General features: G+C 51.3%; 9 protein-coding genes across 9 annotated transcripts; 4 read left to right on the top strand and 5 right to left on the bottom strand.

Moving 5' to 3' along the window:
• Nucleotides 1-1,488: 1,488 nt before the first annotated feature.
• Nucleotides 1,489-3,620, top strand: COCCADRAFT_9692 (uncharacterized protein; the record flags this gene model as incomplete). The annotated part of the gene is made up of 2 exons (XM_007719696.1): nt 1,489-2,017; nt 2,071-3,620. 2 exons carry the CDS (start codon nt 1,489-1,491, stop codon nt 3,618-3,620), a joined length of 2,079 nt encoding a protein of 692 aa, XP_007717886.1.
• A 1,697-nt stretch (nt 3,621-5,317) lies between these two features.
• COCCADRAFT_110725 (uncharacterized protein) lies at nt 5,318-5,509 on the bottom strand (the record flags this gene model as incomplete). The annotated part of the gene is made up of 1 exon (XM_007719695.1): nt 5,318-5,509. The coding sequence occupies one exon, from the start codon at nt 5,507-5,509 to the stop codon at nt 5,318-5,320; it is 192 nt and encodes a 63-aa protein (XP_007717885.1).
• A 372-nt stretch (nt 5,510-5,881) lies between these two features.
• COCCADRAFT_30796 (uncharacterized protein) lies at nt 5,882-7,045 on the bottom strand (the record flags this gene model as incomplete). The annotated part of the gene is made up of 3 exons (XM_007719694.1): nt 5,882-6,669; nt 6,726-6,822; nt 6,872-7,045. The coding sequence occupies 3 exons, from the start codon at nt 7,043-7,045 to the stop codon at nt 5,882-5,884; spliced, it is 1,059 nt and encodes a 352-aa protein (XP_007717884.1).
• A 1,735-nt stretch (nt 7,046-8,780) lies between these two features.
• COCCADRAFT_41558 (uncharacterized protein) lies at nt 8,781-9,977 on the bottom strand (the record flags this gene model as incomplete). Its single annotated transcript, XM_007719693.1, has 4 exons — nt 8,781-9,260; nt 9,436-9,631; nt 9,824-9,912; nt 9,975-9,977. The coding sequence occupies 4 exons, from the start codon at nt 9,975-9,977 to the stop codon at nt 8,781-8,783; spliced, it is 768 nt and encodes a 255-aa protein (XP_007717883.1).
• Nucleotides 9,978-10,336: 359 nt separating this feature from the next.
• On the top strand, nt 10,337-11,739 carry COCCADRAFT_110726 (uncharacterized protein; the record flags this gene model as incomplete). Its single annotated transcript, XM_007719692.1, has 2 exons — nt 10,337-10,489; nt 10,552-11,739. The coding sequence occupies 2 exons, from the start codon at nt 10,337-10,339 to the stop codon at nt 11,737-11,739; spliced, it is 1,341 nt and encodes a 446-aa protein (XP_007717882.1).
• Nucleotides 11,740-11,926: 187 nt separating this feature from the next.
• Nucleotides 11,927-13,005, bottom strand: COCCADRAFT_41556 (uncharacterized protein; the record flags this gene model as incomplete). Its single annotated transcript, XM_007719691.1, has 3 exons — nt 11,927-12,630; nt 12,697-12,930; nt 12,990-13,005. 3 exons carry the CDS (start codon nt 13,003-13,005, stop codon nt 11,927-11,929), a joined length of 954 nt encoding a protein of 317 aa, XP_007717881.1.
• A 777-nt stretch (nt 13,006-13,782) lies between these two features.
• COCCADRAFT_110739 (uncharacterized protein) lies at nt 13,783-15,836 on the top strand (the record flags this gene model as incomplete). The annotated part of the gene is made up of 2 exons (XM_007719690.1): nt 13,783-13,976; nt 14,072-15,836. 2 exons carry the CDS (start codon nt 13,783-13,785, stop codon nt 15,834-15,836), a joined length of 1,959 nt encoding a protein of 652 aa, XP_007717880.1.
• A 1,561-nt stretch (nt 15,837-17,397) lies between these two features.
• COCCADRAFT_110732 (uncharacterized protein) lies at nt 17,398-18,004 on the top strand (the record flags this gene model as incomplete). Its single annotated transcript, XM_007719689.1, has 2 exons — nt 17,398-17,439; nt 17,534-18,004. The coding sequence occupies 2 exons, from the start codon at nt 17,398-17,400 to the stop codon at nt 18,002-18,004; spliced, it is 513 nt and encodes a 170-aa protein (XP_007717879.1).
• A 1,129-nt stretch (nt 18,005-19,133) lies between these two features.
• On the bottom strand, nt 19,134-19,627 carry COCCADRAFT_41553 (uncharacterized protein; the record flags this gene model as incomplete). The annotated part of the gene is made up of 3 exons (XM_007719688.1): nt 19,134-19,260; nt 19,292-19,460; nt 19,525-19,627. 3 exons carry the CDS (start codon nt 19,625-19,627, stop codon nt 19,134-19,136), a joined length of 399 nt encoding a protein of 132 aa, XP_007717878.1.
• Nucleotides 19,628-20,007: the final 380 nt, after the last annotated feature.

Genomic DNA, 20,007 nt, shown 5'->3' with positions numbered 1-20,007 from the left:
GTAGAACGTCAGGTCAAGTTTGGTGGGGTGGGCCACTTACTGGGGTGGGCCGCTTACTGGTGGAACACGTTACATGGAGTGATGATGTCAGCAATACTAGAATACCGCTAGTCTCTTCTTGACCTTTCGGTACAGAATGGGAAGTGGGTCTCTCGCTTGACGATCCTGCTTAACAGAGGCACTCAACACCGCTGATGCGCGCATAGTACACAGATATAGATGCTGCATTCGGAGTACACTCCTTGCATGTGTTTGTGCAGCTGAGCAGGTTTTTACGAGGATGCATCAGCTCTGGAGCGCGTCCAAGGCTGGCTGAGCCCGGGGTGTTGTGCATGTCGACAAGGAGATGTAGTATTGTCAGCGCAACAAGAGCTGATCAGAAAGAGAAGAGAGGAAGTGACCAAGGCTGAGGCAGGAAGAGTGTTTTCCAAGATTGTTGCGGCGTTTTGACATGTGCCAACGTTGTTGTGGTGCAGAAGATGAGTAGTGGTTTCTGGGCAGGCAGGTGGCATGTTGCGTATGTACCCTAAATAGATGGATACGCAGATGGATGGAGGTGGTGGCCATGCGATTGCCGATGGATGGATGCAGGGATCTCGTATGGCGACGAGCTTATTTGCAGCTGTCAGCAACATTAGACGAGTCTTGCTTGCACTTGCTCCCTGCACCGCCACGGAGCCGCCGACGGTCGTAATCATCGACGCTCTCGAACAAGCCTCCGCGGGTCCGACGCATGCTTGTTGCCCTTTGTTCGCTCGCACTCGCTCCTCACGCTTTAGCCCAGGCCCGTTTGCGCATTGCGCCCGGGACGGCGCGCACATCCATCACGCCCTCAGCACTCGTACGTCGCGCGTCGCCCGTCGCCCCAGCACCAATGCTCTCTTTGAATTGCTACTCTACTACGCACATCACACGCAGTCTGCGTTACCCGCGCTGCCCCTCGCTTCATGGGCCCTCGCCTCGCCTCGCCTCGACCTGCCCCTCGCAGGCCCCGGCAGCCACTGCGCCCCCATGCCATCGCCCGCCCTCCCTATTCCCCGTCGTCGCTCGCCCGCCCAGCTCCCATCCAATATTCCACCCGTCTGACGCCTTGGCCCTAGTCGACATTCATATTCGTTTCTTTCCTTCTTCCTTTTTAGACGCCGCCTCCGTTTTGCTTCTGCTCTGCTCTCCCCCCGACTCGCGCTTCCAGACTCGCGCCCGACACACATCGCCCTCCCTCGGATCCCATTCCAGACCATTACCCTCCCGTCTGCGCCCTCCAACCGTGCGCTCTTGCCTCGACTTGTTACCAATCCACCCCGACATCCAAAAACTCACTCCAAACCCACACCCACAACAACCACGCCCACAACCACAAAAGTGGAGGGGTTCAAGTAGTCGCTTCGCTGCACGCCCTACTCCAGGGTCGTGGTGGCCTCACGCCCAGCAGCCCCCCTGCACAGCGACCATCCTCGAACCGGCTCTGTGCGCAACAGCAGCGGCACCATGGCAGACACTGCTACGCCCCCTTCCAACAACGGCTCTCCCACCAACAAGACGCTGCCCACTAGGAAACGAGCGAGCGATGCCACTGTCGACGACAAACCAAAGCGCACGCGCACCGGCTGCTTGACATGCAGAGAGCGTCATCTCAAATGCGACGAGACCAAGCCCACCTGCAACAACTGCCTCAAATCCCAGCGAGAATGCAATTGGGGCAAGAAGCTCAACTTTCTCGACACCACCTGCGAGCGAAACGCATATCTGATCCCCCAGGGCATCGACTATCAGGTTGCCTTCATGGACGAATCTCGCACAATCGCCTCCGAATACGTCGGTGGCCGAGAAATGTATCCTGTTGAGGAAATGGAGTCTCACATGCCCATGGCCGACAATGCCTTTGGCATGGCCCCACCCCCTGCGTCGCGTCAACACCTCCCGCCAATGCAAGGCATCGCCCATGACTCGTACCAACAAGCACAACTCAACTACAACCTGGATCAGCACCGCACACAGCATCAACACGGACGCACAAGTGAGCTCATCCACAATTTTCGATAAGAAAAATCCCGTTGCTAACTTGTATAGTATCCAATTACTCAAGCGGCCCAACTCCTTCCTCATACACCATGGAACACTCGGTTAGCCCAGGTCCCCTTCCCACGCGCGACTATCTAAAAAGTCAAGAGGAAGTACTGTACATGCAAGTCTTTGTTGAGGAAATTGGTATCTGGATGGATAGCATGGATGCACATAAGCACTTTTCACGTCTATTGCCCTTCCACGCCCTCAACGAACCCATGTTGCTGCATGCTTTTCTTGCATGTGGTGCACGACATCTGGCCCTTGTCAACCCAAAGTACAGTGAGGAAAAGGCCCTGCATTACTATGATGTAGCCACACGCGACCTACTGCATTCCCTGCAGAACCCCGACCGTGACACCGTTCTGTGTGCGACCACTGCTGTCATTCTGAACGTATACGAAATCATGGCTGAGCGCGCGTTACAACGCATGAACCACATTGCTGGTGCCCGCGCCTTGATCAAAGAGTGCCGCTGGAATGCTAGATCAACAGGCATTGGCGCAGCATGTTTCTGGCTCAACGTAGGCATGGAGATTCTGAGTTGTTTGCACTTCAACTGGCAAGTCGCGTGGGATCCAGACGACTGGGGCATCGAAATGGACTTTACCCCAGAAACTGAATCGGGAAGAGAAGAAGTCTGGACACACCGGATTTTGTACGTTGTCGCTAGGATATGCAACTTTCGCGCCTCAATACCACGCAACCAAGATATTGCCAGGCAAACATTGCACGACCGCCACAACGAATGGCTGCGGCTCAAGGAAATGACCGACAGATGGAATGAAAATATCCCCAGGACTATGCACCCAATGACTTACCTATACCCTGGACAGACCATTTCCGGCTCCGCATTTCCAGAAGTTTGGTTGATTAAACGAGCATCCATCATCGCGCGCCTATTTTACCACACGTCCTTGGTATTGTTAGCCCAAACCAACCCTGTACAAGCAGCCAGCGAACCGGAAATGTGGGCTATGCTCGAGCAGAATTCAAAGTTCATCTGCGGTATTAGCGCACATGTCAAAGATCGTGGCGTCGCTAGCGTGGCGCTAAGATCACTTGCCATTGCTGCCGAGCCTTTGACCGACCGCCGCGAGCAAGAAGAGGTTCTCCAAATCTTTGATAAGATCAGACAGGAGACGGGATGGCGCGTGGGCTTTGTCAATACAGAGTTGAAACAAAAATGGGGCTGGGATACACCACAGACCCAAGACCAATCGCAACAACAGCCGCTGCCGCCGCCTCAGCAACAGCAGCAACAACTCAACGGCCAGATGCAAGACGGCAACGTCATGTATCAACAGCAACCGCAAATGGTAGTTCAGCAAATGTCCCAGGTCTCTCTGGCGCCCGTGCCCGCCCCGGCTCCCGCCCCAGCACCTCGAAGGCCAACAGGCTTTGGCAATCCTCTTCTTGTCGCAGACTTTAGTATGCCGCAACATCCTTACCAGGCACATTATGTTCCAGCCAACATCGTCCAACAGCAGCAACCCCCGACACTTCTTCAGCCGCCCCTCAACGGAGTCAACGGCTACGGCGCTCATTTCTTCTAATACATTCTTGCCGTCCCCATACGCTGCGATTGCGCCTCATCATCTCTCTTCATACACCAGTGTATTAGTGTCACTCCATTACTTCATGAAAGTTTTTTGCGTGTACAAAAAGCGGCTAAAAACGTACAAAGGCGGCATTGTTTGCGGTATCTTCTTTTGGTTCTACACGTCTACTTAGCGGCGTCTGTCGAGGACAGATGTTTACTTCTTTCCGTTGTAACGACATAACGAGTAGATTTGTATGGGATTAATTCGATTGCTCATGGAGCTGGCCTTGGGACTATTGACGTTTTTTGGCTCTTTGACATTTGGTTGGGTTAGAAGTTTAACCTGGAGATGTTTCTTTTTCTTGTAAATATACACATATACCTTTGTTTACACCTATTATGGTGTGCAAATTCAAAGAGAGATGCTAGGTAGATAGAAATACGCATCCCATTGACAAGTCCCGTTCTTGGCTAGCTTGTCCCCTCTTCTTTTCCACGTCTTTGTCGTGTCTTTCCATCCAGACTCGTCCCGCTTGATTGTCCTGACAGCACGTATAGTTTAGTGCCATGTGACCATCAGCAGCTCACTGATAGCTACAACATAAAGCAACCATCAAGCATAATCGAATACCTACCATGAACGCGGCATGTTCCTTCCATTGGACCAGTCTCGTAGGATTGACTTGGTTCATCCAGCATTGTCATACAAATGCAGCTGTTCAGGGTCGTAGCGGAGAGCATGCTTTCTTGCCCTCTAACGTAAGGGTAAGAACGCTGACAACGACCGTCATACACCGTTGTTTCCTCATTCGTACCCCCTTGTTTGTTTCCTGCCGAACACCACACCCACTTTCACACTATCCACTCGCCCATCTCTCTTCCGTTACACATCTTATCCATGTCCTCCACATACGACTTCATCAGATGCAGCATCCACCCGGATTGAATCGACCTCGTACTCCCCCCCCCCCCCCCCATCGCTCCGCCAGCGAATGCACTTGCTTGCTGAGCTCAAGTACTCTATACACTGCCTAGTTGCAGCTTCACCCAGCACCACATGCGTTGAAGTAGAGCACGTAGCCCCAGCAGCAGTACTAGCGTACGAGAACTGGAGACAAGTGGGCTTAGCCTCGTAAGCAGCTTTGCAAGACTCAAAAGATGACGACGACGACGTAGAACAACGAGGATATCGTCTGTTATCGGTAGCTTGGGTCATTGTATCTGCGGCTCTAGTAATGACGTCTGATGCTGCCGCGGTAAACAGAATTTGTACACAAAGCATAGCACCAGTACAACCCACAATACCCCTCTTATCCGCTTACTACACTTGCGACCTCCCACCGGCGACCGCAATCTAGGCGTGTACCTTCCCTCCTCTTTCCACCTTTTCTATCCAATCGTCTTCGCGCTGCATGTTAGGGACTGAGCGTAATATCAAGAAAAGAACGACGTCAACAAACAAAATGCAAGAATACCATATAAGAGTCAAGATCGACGCAAAATAAAAAGAGAGCTTTATATTTTTCTTCTCATTTCTTTCTTCCCTTCATCCAAGTGCCCAAAACTTATGAAGGTTACTCTCCCCCATCAAAAAAACCTTGACTGTTCCACACACAGAGAACACCCCACCCTCTGACATGCGTTTTTTTTTGCCCAGACGGGCCATGAATCCTTTTTGGTTTGGTCTGCATCCCGTCTCACGTTGCTGGATCAAGCGGGGTCGGTTTGTATTGGCAATAATCTTTTTAGGTTTGACTCTTGGCTAGGTACAGGGCTGCGGAAGAGATAATAGCTATGGTGTAAGCACAGTACAGGGGGGTGACATTTGAATGATTCGTCGTCAATCTGTGTTTGGTTGCAATGGCCTTGGAGAGATAGATGCGTGCAGGTCGATGTTTTCATGTTCATATTGAAGATTAGGAGAAAGAGAGAAAAAAAAGGAGCATAGACGTGTGTATCTAGTCTTTGTCGGTTGTAAGTAGTCTTGGTTCTGTTGCATCGTCATTGGAACGCCGAGATTGTGCTTACGTCTGGGCGTACTAACAATAGTAGTACGTCACCAGCGAACTACTGAGCCGAAATTACTGCGAGCAATGCGCAAATCACAATGTGAGAATCACAACTGTTTATCGTCACTATCACTATGCTTGAGTACTGCACTGCCATACAAGCCTGAAGTTAATCAAATATAGGAACGTTTTTCATTCATTATCATAAGCTCAATATATACAGTACACTTGCTCAATAATCGCCTTCCTAGCACCCTTCACACGCTTACTTGGATGTGTCGAGAACATAGCGTCCGACTACGGCACCCTGGTGCATCTTGTCATAGACCATCTGCAGTTCAGACAGTCCAACAATCTTGTATGGAGCCTTGATCAAGCCACGACGGAAGAACTCAATCGCCTCTGAGCTGTCCTTGCGGTTACCAACATACGATCCCTGGATCCTGATCATCTTGATAACGGTCTCGAAGACGGGTGCCTTGAGATAAGCACCGGCAGGAAGACCAATGCAGATGACGGTACCGCGTGGCCGGACGTATTCAGCAGCCTGTTGGAATGGCTTCTCGTTGACAGCAACAAGAATGACAACATGAGGGCCAAGACCATCCGGTGTTGCCTTTTGGACGTCGGCGACAAGGTTCTTTGATGTGGCAAAGTCGACGAATGCTTCGGCACCAAGCTCGCCAGTGCACATCTTCTTCTTCTCCTCACCAGAGTCAATGGCAATTGTTCGTACGCCCATGGCCTTTGCGTATTGGCAGGCGAGTGAACCAAGACCACCTCCGGCACCGACAATGGCAGCGAATTGGCCAGGCTTGACACCAGACTCTTTCAAACCCTTGTAAACAGTAATACCGGCGCAGAGGACAGGGGCAATAGCAGCGAGATCACACTCCTTGGGAATGCGGGCAACGTGGGCAGCTTTGGCGATGCAGTATTGTTGGAAGGTGCCGTCGACAGTGTATCCAGAAAGAAGTGGTTTCGGGCAGAGGGGCTCGTCTGCTTGTTGGCAAAAGTCGCATGACAGGCAAGAACCGTTCAGCCATTTGACACCTGGGGAGAATTAGCAATTGTGAATTGGCAGTAAAAGTGAGAGAAATTAATCATACCGACATGGTCGCCAAGCTCAACGTCCTTGACAAGCTCTCCTCGTGCAACCACGACACCGGCACCTTCATGGCCACCGACAAGAGGCAGTTTGGTTGGCTTGTGGACGTTAGCACCTTCAACAACAAGGAGGACTGATCATACGTACCAATGGCCAGTCACCATTGACGGCGTGTAGATCGGTGTGGCAGACACCAGAGTATTTGATGTTGACAAGAACCTCATCTGGGCCGGGTTTCTGTACAGGGATCTTCTTGTACTCGACGGGGCCGCCGGTCTTTTCAATGACCTGTGCCCATTGCTCTTGAGGAATGCTGCTCATGGTGATGGAGGCGGTGGATTGGTGTGGAATTGAGTAGCTGGTGATGATGTGATTGTGTTGGATGACTACAGTGTCACAGAGGGTGCGAGCTTTATATACTCAGTAGTGAGGCAGTGAGGGCTCAAGGGTTCAACCCCACTCGGCAGCAAACGGATGACGCCAGGGTCTGGATACAAACGCGCCTTCACGGAAGGAGCTGTGTGTAGGATTGCGTCCGTTCACCCATGGCAGAGGCGAGTGTCTTGCTCGGCGCGCCGGAGATGGGCGATTGATGACTAGCCGACCCTATTGGCCCATTCTCACGAGGTACAAGTGGACAGTGGACCTGTTGGAGGGGTTGAGAGACCAAGATTGGATGGACTTGCGGATCATGATGCATCGGTTGAGTGGCAGCAGCAGTAGCGTGTGGTGCGAGGTTCCGAGGTCAGAGCAAAGTCAGCATGAGCAGACTTTAGCGCGTGTAAATCAGCCCAGGGACCAGGGCAAATGCAAGCCCGCGTCTGTTATGGTGTGAGGGGGGCTGAGAAGGGCGAGGTCTCGAGATGGAGGGGCGCTCCAACATCAAGCAGCTAGCTTCTTTTGGCCGAATATCTCCTGATACTTTCTACCCTCCGTCCACGGCCGCACCATACAAAAAAACTCGAGCGCAAAATTGTTCTGTCTTGCGATCCAATTCAGGTTCTAAAGAAATGCTCAGTAATTCGTTGAGCTCATAGTGGTCTTTCGATCGTATGCTTCCATGGACGGCCACAATCCGGTCCCTCCGTGACCATCTTCGCCTGACAGCTCCACTACCGATTCCGCGGGAGCCCATGTGAAAAGAAAATCGACATGAATCGAAGGGCTGAGCAGGCATTCCAACTGGGTCGGTCGAGCGCAAAGTTCAACGCTATTCACGGACAACGTGCGCAAGCTCTTCAGCCACACGTAGCCTTGCATACGTATGTTCCATTCCAGGAAGTACCACGTCGCCGCTGTCCAATGAGATCAGCCAATACTGCCTTCGGACAGTTCCACCGCATGCGGCTCCTGGTCTACCATGCGGGGGTGTTGAGGTCCGACTACCATGGTCGTAGTGCGGCCGCAATCGCGGGGTAGTACGCGGAACGCTGCCCACCGGCCTTTGCCAACGACTGTTCAAGGCTGCGGAGAAAAGGACATCAAGCGATTGACAAGGAACCGAGCATCGGTATCGACGGGGGACGGCCTGATTCCAAAAGATCTTCGAGGCCAGTCTTCGATCTTGCCTGCAAGCACAGCACTGTTGTTAGATGGAGAGGTTACGGTCATCTTGTCGTCTGCAGACGGCGCACACAAGGCCCCTCTTTATCTTCCTGTCTGCGTGAGAACCCTGATGTATACTTGACAACCTCTGTGACGTGATAGGGCCACTCTATGCTACGCGCTGGCATATGTTGAACATGGGCTATTCTTGGCCAAGAGCATCATACAACTCCCAACACCAACCTTACGTGCGCTAGACAACCAAACAACTGTTACCACAATCACGCATGACGACATACTGCAGCAGGCTGGGAAAAGCACAAGGACGATCAATAATCAAGGCTTGTATTACAGATACAAAGCTCCGTGTTACCGGAACTTTACAGTGGCATCATAGCCGACTCAAGGTCTCTATACCCCTTGTCGCTCCTCCCAAACCATATTTATTGCAATGCATGACCCGATCCAGACAAGATAGACCACAATGAATAGACGCCCAGCGCCAATGCTTCTACTGTACCATCACATCAGCAGCCTCGTTGTGCCCGTTGGCCGGCCTCTCGTCGGCGTCTTGCAACCCGAGAGGAAGGGAAGGAGGAAGATCCTTTCCGGCTGCCCGTGCCTTTGTCTCGGCCCATTGCCGTAAGCGCACTAGGCTCCTCATGCGAGATTCTCCGCGAGCCCCCATACTAGTGAGTATCGCTTCATTGACCTTGCTCGCAACATTTCTACGGAGCGACGGTTCCAACAACTCACTAAGCTCCCTCTGCAGAGTACCAGGGGCGGCAGGAAGAAATATAAGCAACGACATTGTAAGCTCAAGATCCCTCAGAAAATCAGGGTTTGTGGCTGCACGGGGAGCAAGCTGGGACGAAGCAAAGCTAAGCGCAGGCGTGATATCAGAAGAAGCAGATGATGTGCACACCCGGATGAGCTCGATAAGCTGTAACCTAAGTAGATCGAAGTGCAATGCTGGGTCTGTGTCTAAAATCTGGCTGGTGCATTAGCAAAGTTCAATGACAAATACGCCAGACGAGTAGATGTAGTTGCTTGCAATCATACTGAGGACTGAAGGTTTGATTATCATCAAAGAGATTCTGCGTGGTGCATGAAACTGGATCTAATCCTGCAAGGTGGTGGGAAGTACAAGTGGAAGTGTCGCATACCTGAGGGTTCAAATCATTGATCTTGGTGATAGCAGTGTCGATATCACCAGCATGAATAGCCCGACGTATTTCTACGCGGGATTGGATGGACTCCTCTTCAAGAGGAAGCTGGATGTTCGCTTCTTTTGCAAACTTTTCGGCAGCTCTAGGATAGCCTTCGCTAACGAGGTAGTCCATGATGACAAAGTTGATGTCCCTGCAGAAGCAGCGTTAGCATTGATGCGCCACATAGATACAGATACAGCAGCGCGCAATGCAAGCGCTACCACAAGATCAGAGATACAAGTTAACATGTTCTCCACATGTTGGTTCGGAGAGATTCCCAACTTATTTTGAAATCATCATTCGAAGGAGGTAGCGGAAGCGATGCGAACGGTGGATGACTTACGTCTTGGACGGTTTGACATCGTCGACCTTCCTCTGGAAAGGATGATGCTGGGTCGGCGTTGCCGCCGACACGGAAACTGTGGATGAGCTCTGCAGGGTGGTTAGAGAGTGGGACAGGTCGCAACAACGGGCGCAGTGTGAGTGTAGCTTACCATGGTGAAGCGAGACGCCCAGCAAGCCTCAACCGACGTCCATCAGTAAATGATACGAGCTGCCCGACCGTTGGCCGAGTGTGCTGGCGGTCACGCAAAGTTTTGCGTGTGGAGAGGAAGTTTGAGAGCACAGCTTCGTGAAAGAAGAAGACTGAGCTTGCGCGCTTGGCGAGACTAGTGCCGGTGGGTCCTTATGTAAGCTCGACACTAAGGTCAGAGCCACCCACTGCAGAAACCCATTCGTCTCAAGAACCCTGCATACCCTTTTGATATCTCCAGCATTCGCCGCAAGAGGTGGGATTTTGGTAGAACAAGGATACGCGGTGCTACTAGGCGTTCAGCACGATAAAATATTCTCAGATATGGCTTCAGTAGGCCGAAGAACGCACTACGAACCGCCATGGGGTAACGCAAGTATTATTGGAGTAGCTGGTAGTTCTGGCTCGGGCAAAACGTCTTTGGCAATGGCTATTGTCTCCTCCTTGAACTTGCCTTGGGTAGTCATCTTATCTATGGTTCGTTCCAGCCTTGTAAATTGGGTCACGTGCCCCACCCAGCTAAGGAACACTCCTTGTAGGACTCGTTCTACAAACCTCTTACGCCAGAGCAATCAGCGGCAGCATTTCGCAACGAGTTCGATTTTGATTCTCCCGACGCTATAGACTTCGACATTCTCGTTGACCGCCTAAAAGACATCAAGAATGGCAAGGTTGCTGAGGTACCAATCTACTCCTTCCAGAAGCACGCACGCCTCTCCAAAACCACAACAATCTACTCCCCGCATGTCATAATTCTGGAAGGCATATTCGCCCTACACGACCCACGGATAGTCGATCTCTTGGACCTCAAAATCTTTGCAGAAGCAGACGCTGATCTGTGTCTCTCACGCCGTCTTGTGCGAGATGTGAAAGAACGAGGCCGCGACATTGAAGGCTGTATCAAGCAGTGGTTCTCTTTTGTCAAGCCCAACTATTACAAATATGTTGCTCCCCAGCGAGAAATTGCAGACCTTATTATTCCAAGAGGTATCGAGAACAGGGTTGCCATTACTATGGTGAGCAATCAAGTTCGTCAGACGTTGCACAGTAAGAGTGTTCAGCATCAGTCAGAGCTCAGACGACTGGGCAAGATTGCAGAGGACAGCCCATTGAGTGAGAACGCTATCGTACTCAAGCAGACGAATCAGGTCAGGGGAATGCATACATTGCTGTTGAACCCTGAAACGTCGAGAGAGGACTTTGTATTCTACTTCGATCGCATGGTTGCACTGCTCGTCGAAACAGCAGTAGACTTTTTGCCGTTTGTATCGTATGAGGTCACAACACCCCAGAACACCACTTATCAGGGGTTGAGGAAGAATGCAGAAGTCAGTGCCGTAGTGGTGCTACGCGGTGGTAGTGCTTTCGAGACGGGTTTGCGGCGGACCATTCCCGATTGCAGGACCGGACGAGTACTGATACAGACAAACTACAGAACTGGAGAGCCAGAGCTCCATTATCGGGCGTTACCTGCCAACATTGCTGAGCATGGACTAGTCCTAGTCCTCGACCCCCAATTCTCCACGGGGGCAGCCGCCCTGATGGCGGTCAGAGTGCTTGTCGACCACGGCGTACCAGAAGCCAGTATAGTCTTTGTAACCTATACTGCGGGAAAGGTTGGACTGAACAGGGTCTTGAGTGTCTTTCCAGATATCAGGATTGTGGTTGCAAGACTGGGTAGCGATGAGGAGGCGCGATGGGTTGAGACAAAATATTTGGGCTGTTGAAGCGAGAGCACCAGACTGCAATGGCAAGGCGTTTGAAGTTACGCATTTTTTTGCTTGTAGATGATTTCATGCTGCGCTAGAACGTACATAGCCAACATGTCTTTGTCCGAACGCCATGTCTATCGCCAACGCCGATAAATGCAAGGTTAGCGTTGAAGCAACAACGCACCGCTATGTACAGTGGGTATCATAGAAAGTACTCCGTCGTCACTTCTTTTCCTTGCTGCTGCTGCTGCTCAGCCCGGTGGACATCGTTATCCGGACTGGCATCAAACACGTTGAAAAAGCGTTCACCCGTGTCGCTAACTTCGAGCACACTAGCCATGTTACCGCATCGGTAGCAGTAGTTGGGTGCACTCCAAACAGTACTTAGTCTGTCGTCGTAAAGAATCTGGTAGCCTTCTTGGCACAACTGATGCGCGCGCAGAATATGCGACATAGAGTTGACTTCCAAGAACTTTTTGACCACCTGAGCGCCAAATGTGTAGCCTGCTCCTCTAGGACTGAGGGAGAACTCGTCTCTTTCGGGATCTGGATCGCTCCATACAAGATCTGCCATGGGCCCTTCATGAGGGATTTCCCGGAAACGGTCGATGATCTTGATCTGATCGATGGAGTGTATTGAAGGCGACAAGCCACCATGCACGCAGAAGATTTGGTCATTAATGACTACGGAGAGCGTGAGAAAGTCGAACATGTCGGTAAAATAGTGCCAGACATTCGCATTGCCATATTTGCGTGAGCATTCGGTATAGAAGCCGTAGGACTGGGTGACACCGCGAGACTCGTGGTTGCCACGGATAAGGTGGACGCGGTGCGGATAGCGGAGTTTCAGACAGACAAGGAGCGATATAGTTTCGACAGAAAAGAGGCCACGATCGACGTAGTCGCCTGTTGAGCGTCAGTTCTGTCTCCAGAGGTCGCGTGCCCCCCTGTGAGGGGCAGACCAGGACTTACCCAAGAAGAGGTAGTTTGTGTCCGGACATGGTCCACCAATCTTGAATATCTCCATCATGTCAAAAAACTGGCCATGGATGTCACCGACGACAGTGACGGGCGCTCGAATGTGTACCACATTACTCTCCTTCATGAGCAACTCCTTGGTCTTTGCGCATATTGCCTCGATGACCGGCTCGGCCAGCAGTTCCTTCTTGGAAAGCCGAGATATGCATTCATCGAGGTCTACACTGGCTGCGCAGTGTTAGTCTGGGTGTGGCGAGCACGGTAACCATCACTAGTGACTGACGTACATGGTAGGCCGGGCATGGTGGTGTTGATGGCGTGGGTACAAGGGTGGCAGCATCCGCGGCTCAGTTCAGGGCGTGGAGTCTATACTGGTCGCTAGCAAATGTCTGTAGCGTACAATCATCCTCAGAGGTCCATCTGGAGGCGCGACACAGGCGATGGCGCAAAAGCGAGCAACTTGATATTGGGGGTGGCCAACTAGTCCTGTTCCCTGTCTAAGGTGCGGCGGCATCCCGCTTCGTGGCCCGAGCGCACAAAAAAACGTGACTACGACGGAGACTTCCCTCTTCCGCAACATCTGCTGAGCGTGTTTTTCAGAACCTACAAGGCACTTGGCTCTCTGGTGCCCGGAACTCTCTTTCCTTGTTATGCCTTATAGATCTGAGAGGATACTCCTTTGCGGCACTCTCAATTCGCCACTTACCTGCTATCGTGCTCTCAATACCTACTTCCAAGGGTTTCCCTCGCACCAGCAACTGGCCCTGTCTCGCTCTCCGTGCCCACTCACTTGCTCCTCCGCAGCGTCACATTGCCGTCGTTCATCCTACAAATCTCAACATTGCATACCAGGAGATACTGAATTGATTGCCCTTCCGTAAGCTTGGGCGTCTCTTTCGTCCTGGCTCGTGCGCTCAACCTGTCCAAAATTTGGACGCGCGCCTTATACTTTAAAATCTCTCCCTAATATCACCACCTACGCCGCCACCAACGGGCTCATCGGTCTCCATTAGTCTTTTACTCCACCAAAATCCCTCCATTCCCATAGTGGATTTTCATAGGTTGATTACATAGCGTGGTATGTCTTGGAACGGGCCCGTAGGGGGTGCGGCGCCTTTCCAGCAGCAACCATATGCAAATGGCCCACCCCCGTATGGTCAACAACCGCCCTATCAGTATGGACAACAACCAGGACAGCAGCCAAGATATGGCCAATATCAATCGGGGGCTTCCTATCCACCAAATGGCCCCCCTAATCGCGCTCCGCATGTGCAGTAGGTCTCACTCCCGATCTTAGCAAGCTGTTCATCACGTGCTCGTCGAATCTGTCTTTTTATGGTGTGCGTCATTTGTTCTGACTCCCTTTCAGGCCACCAAAGAAGAAGGGTAATCCAATAATCACCCGATATCCCCCTCCACCGGGCTATCGCGGACCAGCGCAGCCTCAGGGTCCATTCGGTACTAACAAATTCCCCAACTCATTCAAGTCGTCGCATCCAGGGCTTCCGCCATCGTCGGCACCTTCAAACTACCCGCAACAAAGTTATGCAACACCTCCTGCAAACCAAAGCTATTCTAACCAAAGCTATGGTCAGCAAGCGCACCAAGCACCAGGATTTCCACCGCCGTACCCTCAAACACAGAACAACTACCAATGGCCAAAACCAAGTTATCCTCCAAGTTCAGGCTATTCGCAAACTTCAGTTCACCCAACTGCTCAGCCTTATGCTTGTTCTCATAGCAACTACCAGGGCTACCCATCACAGCCTGCCACAGTTGACTCTGGTCATCCGCCCTATGGCAAAACTGGAGTATGGTCACAACAATATGCGCAAGCACCTTATCAGTCAAATCAACATGGTTCCTTCAGTGGACAAACCCACGGCCAGCCTGTGTTGGATCCTGAAGCCACACCCACCCCAGCAACCGCCCACCTCACCACTTCACAGCCTCCGCAGCAACCTGTTCAGCCCAGTAGTGTTGTAAGCGATGGAAGTATGAGCGACAGGCCCCAGTTGTTCTTGGCATGGGACGACTGGGATTTTGACTTCGATGGCGCGATCTGGCCCAAGAGCAATGAGCCCGTCGATCCTGCTCTCAGCCTTGGAGTCATCATCTGGCACCCCGCTAAGCAGGTTACTCGTGCACTGCCCTCTACTTTTGCCGAGGCTGAAGAAGACGCACTGAAGCCCACACCTGAGAAGCTCGACAATGGGGATTCGGTGTCCATGTACTTCACGGCCGATAATTCGCATGAAGCCTTCCTCAACGTAAGGCAGACCGACGATTGGGAAACTATCCAAGATGACCCTGTCTTTGTTGTTTTCACGGATGAAGATATGCAGAACAATCTAGTCACACTAGAAGACTGTATCGCGCAGCGGGATCGCCCTGACGAATCTGAGGATATGACAACGCATGATGGAGACATGGAGATGCGCGACGCCACATGGGACATTATGGATAACCTTGAGCAAGCACTTAGTACGACTCACGGAGGTTCAACGTCGAGCGCATCGAAAAGGGAGGCGGTGTCCCCCTTGCAAGGAAGTCAAGAGGATATCCTTGCGAAGTTGGGCGTGACTGGAGCCCCCAAGCCGCCGTCGAATGAACCGATACCTGTACCGTACTCTCCATCTGAATTACGGCAATCAGCGCTACCTGCCGAAAAGCCATCGGCTGCCCCTCCATCTGCTCAACCGACCCAGCGGGCACAGTCGTATGGTGGTTATCGTAACAATGAACCCAGATCTGCTCCTCCTCGTCCATATGGATCTATGTCTGCAGGCACCGGCTCCAAGCCACCCCCTCCCCCACCCGCTCTGGCCGAGCAGCGACATGATTCCTGGAATGCGCCTCAAAGCAATGACCACAGTTATGACAACTCCAGAGAAAGCCCTGCGCGCTCTGAGGGAAGCAATCGGACCATGGCTGGTTCTGATTTTGAGCCTGAAAGCCAGTGTAATGAGTTACAACAAGATGCGCCTGTTGTGCCATCCCTAGATCGAAGCGACAGCTCATTCTCTAGGAAGAGAAGTTACGAAGATGCTGATCAAGAACATGAGAAATTGCGCCAGCAAGACGACAACAGCAAGCGGAAGAGGCGTTCCCAGGTCGATGCCGCTTATAGGTAAGGCTTCTTGACATTAATGAGGTTCATCTCGCTTGTTTCTGGCAAATTCTTACTAATCTTGTAGTCGTCGGTGAGCACGCATTTACGAACCCAGCGCCTGGGCCTCATCCCCCATGATTATTCTTCGTCATACCTTGATTTACCTTCTACGCCATTTCTAACACCCATGGATCCTTTTTTCTATCTTCGTTTCTGCAACCACGGCCTTGTTCATGATCTACAAGAGCCCTTCGTTTTCCCTTCTCTCATACGTCAAGACCATTCACCTATCATATTTATTCTTCTGCAGACTTATTTTCAATTATCTACCACCCGATTCATGGCTTCATACTGAAATCTTATTCCGAAATGTCGATCAACAGTGTACACCAGAATGGGTCGTTCACGGGTACCGGCGTTCTTCGCGTTTCATTTGTTGTCTCGAACTTGTCCATTAACTCTCTGTTTTTACCATTATCATTATTATTACTATTACCATGATTATTACTGTCGTTTCTTATTCCAGGGTTATTCATTTCATGATTGTCTTCCACAATAATCCACCTCTGATTTCATTTGATCTGGCGGTCTGGGCTTCAAGCGTCCAGTCTCTGAACTCACTTGTTCTGTTTCACAGAATTCTTGTCCAGTTTACCGATTGTTCCGTTTAGTCTTCTTACGAATCTTTCTACGAATCCCCTGACTTTTGGTTTCTTGCAAGTCTCAGTTCTTTTATTTATTTCCTCTCCTCCGGTCACTTCCAAGCACGAGTATCTTGATATCATGATTGAGACATCTGCTTCTACTGCAATGGTCACTTGCAAGCACAATGACCAGGTATTCGGTACGTCGGAGCAAACGTACCTGGAGTGTACCAGCGTCAGCGATTACTCAATCGATATGCGATAGGTTGTTTAGGCACTGCCTGTTCGCGCAAAGAAACAATGCGCCAAATGAAAAGCCTAATACTTTGGCAAGAACGAGCGCTTTTTAGCCTCTACTGCAAGTAGCGCTTGAATTAGCGATTAAGTGCTTACAGGCAGCTTTGGGCATTGACGATGTAGCCCCACATGACTGCTTTTGCTATGCGTGTCGAATCTAAGGGCCGTATTCCTCCTCGGTTGTGGCGAAATTGTTGGTACGATTTCCCTTCAAGCGCTTTCAATAGTGTAGCGAGTAGGATGACGACATGACCATGATGATTTTGCAAGCTATTCTCTGTTCCGTCACACGGCTATCAATCATACAGTTGCGGAGATGCTAAAGTGACATGTTTGTAGCAGACAGAACAAAAAACTTGGTAAGTTTATGGAAATACATTTTTCCGACATGAATGAGATGAACGGAAAAGCAAGTAGAGCAATACAATCTGACAAACGGTACAATGCGCAGCTTTGGAGGCGATGGTGAGGCACGTGCATCTGTGAAACTAAGCCACATCTAAGCCACCGGGTGCGTCATCTGATCCACTGGTTCGCATCGCCCGCTCAGGCGACACTCTTCCACCTTGACATCTACTTCATCACGCCAAAAACCGCTGCTTATACTCATACCACAATTATTCGATACCCAAAACTAAAATCATGTGTGGCTCCGATTGTTTCCTGATGCTCCTCAGCGTCCTGGTACGTTTGCAGCTCCCGTACGGCGGAGGCAGGCACCGACTCTCTCTCTCTCTCTCTGCAGCTCGTGTCGCTTGATAGCTAACATAACCCACAGTTCCCACCGATAGGTGTCTGGGTGAAGAAGGGCATTTGTAGCGCCGATTCGCTCATAAACCTCGGCCTCTCGTGCCTAGGCTTCCTCCCCGGTCTCCTCCACGCCTGGTATGTGATTCTGCAGAATCCAGACCCATACGACGCATACCAGGCCGTGCCCGATCGCGAAAATGGAAGGACCGCCGACGGAAGGGTGACATACTATGTGATTTCGCACGAACAAGCGGGTGGCAGACCTGCGAACTATGGTACTGTGGCATCTCAGCCGAGCAATGGACAGTTCCCAGGACAGCAGAGCGGCGTGACAAACAGCTTTGCACCGCCACAAGGACACAAGAGCGCAAATGGCAGCGGACCTGCTGCGCCTGCGCCGGCAAATGGAGGTGGCGAGGGAAGCTCAAGTCAGCCCGAGGGTCCACCTCCGACATATGCAGATGCCGTCAAGGGCGACCACAAGATACAGGACCAGTAGGGTGAACAGGTGTTGCAGCATCGTGTTTCAAGAGACATGAAGCGTGCTAGCGCATAGAGGAACACGGGATGTGAACAGGGCGCTGAGATGGAACGGATAGTATTGTACACCTAGAGTATTGCTAGCAAAGACTTGTATGAAACGAATTAGCCATTGCATTGATCAAATAAGGCAAATATTTTCATCGTTTGCACCAAGTGTGTTGATAGTTTTAGCCTAGGACCCTTGCAACCGATATTCTGTTTCCGGATTGGGCTTGTACATCATGGCGCATATACCCGCACGAGCTACCTATTTATGTACATTCAGTTGCACCACGGGAAACACCAACAGTTTGTAGATAAATACATGAATGCATATGGATAGATGTATGGGTGTAAGATGATAGGCTAAATGGTAGGCGAGAGTGGTCCAAGGGACGGCGAATTAAACGTCACCTCGCCGTAGTCCAGCCACGTACGTAGGCGCGGCATCCCCTCGGCGACTGCAGGCAGCCAATACCACGAGGCCGGGCCGGCATATTTTGTGCTCTGAGCCCGCCGCGATCTATGGCTTTTGATTCGAATTGCCCGTTTGGGTAGGTGCGTTCAAAAAACAAAGAATATGTACGGGGAGGGGGGATTGTCAAGGAAGTTTTGGCAATGGAACGGGTTTGGAATTAAGGTTTCAAAAGGATAGAGGTAGTGGTGATCCTGGGGTAGTGCGGGCATGGGGCGGTGCGGGGGCGGTGCCCGTGTGCGTATGTAGGGTACACTACATTATGTGGGTTTTGGAATAACGTGTATTGGACTAGAGGCGGTCAAGTGGCACAGAGGGGTTGGAGAGAGAAGCTAGAGCTCAGTCTTTTTTAAAAGTTCATATCAATGTAAACGATACTATAGGATGCACCTCAGCACTCAGTAGAAGATGTTAGTTCTAACCGTAAACCGGTAGATGTGCGTTTCAAACCACTGGTCCAGACATAGTTTGGCAGTGTAAGAATAGGTTCAGGAAACAAACATGCTGCAGTTTGATGTTTGCAGCGAAGATCCTATTTGCGCCACTTCAGAGTTTCAGAGAATACACGAAGAGTCATAAACATAAGATTGGATAGAAACGGTGCATATTAATTGCATAGGATGTCCCTCGCCTATTGGTGGAACGTTGTTAGTGTAAGGAGGTGCATGTCCCGCTTCCCTCCTTTACTCAACATCGTGATGTGTTTGAATGATATTTCGAAGCCGCGTTGCGGTGAAGAAAAGCAAGCTTTTCCTAGGCTTATTGCAGGGTGGGTGTGTACAAACGAACTTGGGACGATGATGGCAGCGCACCATGTCACCGAGGAGCCAATTAAGCGTTTGGATCGTGCATAAGCGCCGCGCCCCTGCGTCATTGCCCAGACACACTGCAAGGCTTAAGGCGTAGCCAAGGGCAGCTTGGGATGGTCCTTGGAAGGCTTGAACATGATGACGCTGAGCTTCGCGCATTGCCTTCGACATTTGGCATAGTAACAAATAATTGTAGTCGGTACTCGCGCCAACTCGATTGCCGTTGTGCAACTTCGCCCGCGCTATCGGACACAGCCTCAGCAACTTCCCGCAAAATGACAGTCCGGCCGAATTGACCTGTGGCTAGAGCATTCATTCCACGCTCTTTATTCGCCAACTTTATACTTCAGCCACAACACTGACGCGAGTGGGCGTGCGCTGTCCTTCGCGTCAAAGCAGGGAAGCCTAGGGCCACTTATTATCTCTCCTTGGTCCCTTTCTCCCTTTCTCGTTTCCCTCCACCCACGTCTTGGTTTCGCAAACCCAAACACCACATCGACACTTGCTTTTCAACGCCTTCTCTGACCCGACCGATATAAAGACAGTACATCTGCATCCATGCGTAGGTGGAGCCCCGTGCCCGAACCATCGGCACAACCCCCCAGCACCACTCGAATTCCCACACTAACGCATAACGTGTTTTACAAGCGAGCGGGCCATACAAGCGAGCGGGCCACCCCACCAACTTTGCGCACC

This window comes from Bipolaris zeicola (assembly GCF_000523435.1).
Source record: "Bipolaris zeicola 26-R-13 unplaced genomic scaffold scaffold_337, whole genome shotgun sequence".
In the NCBI taxonomy this organism is placed as follows: domain Eukaryota; kingdom Fungi; phylum Ascomycota; class Dothideomycetes; order Pleosporales; family Pleosporaceae; genus Bipolaris; species Bipolaris zeicola.
Note: the sequence above shows the minus strand (reverse complement) of the source record. Positions and strands in the feature narration are given on the sequence as shown.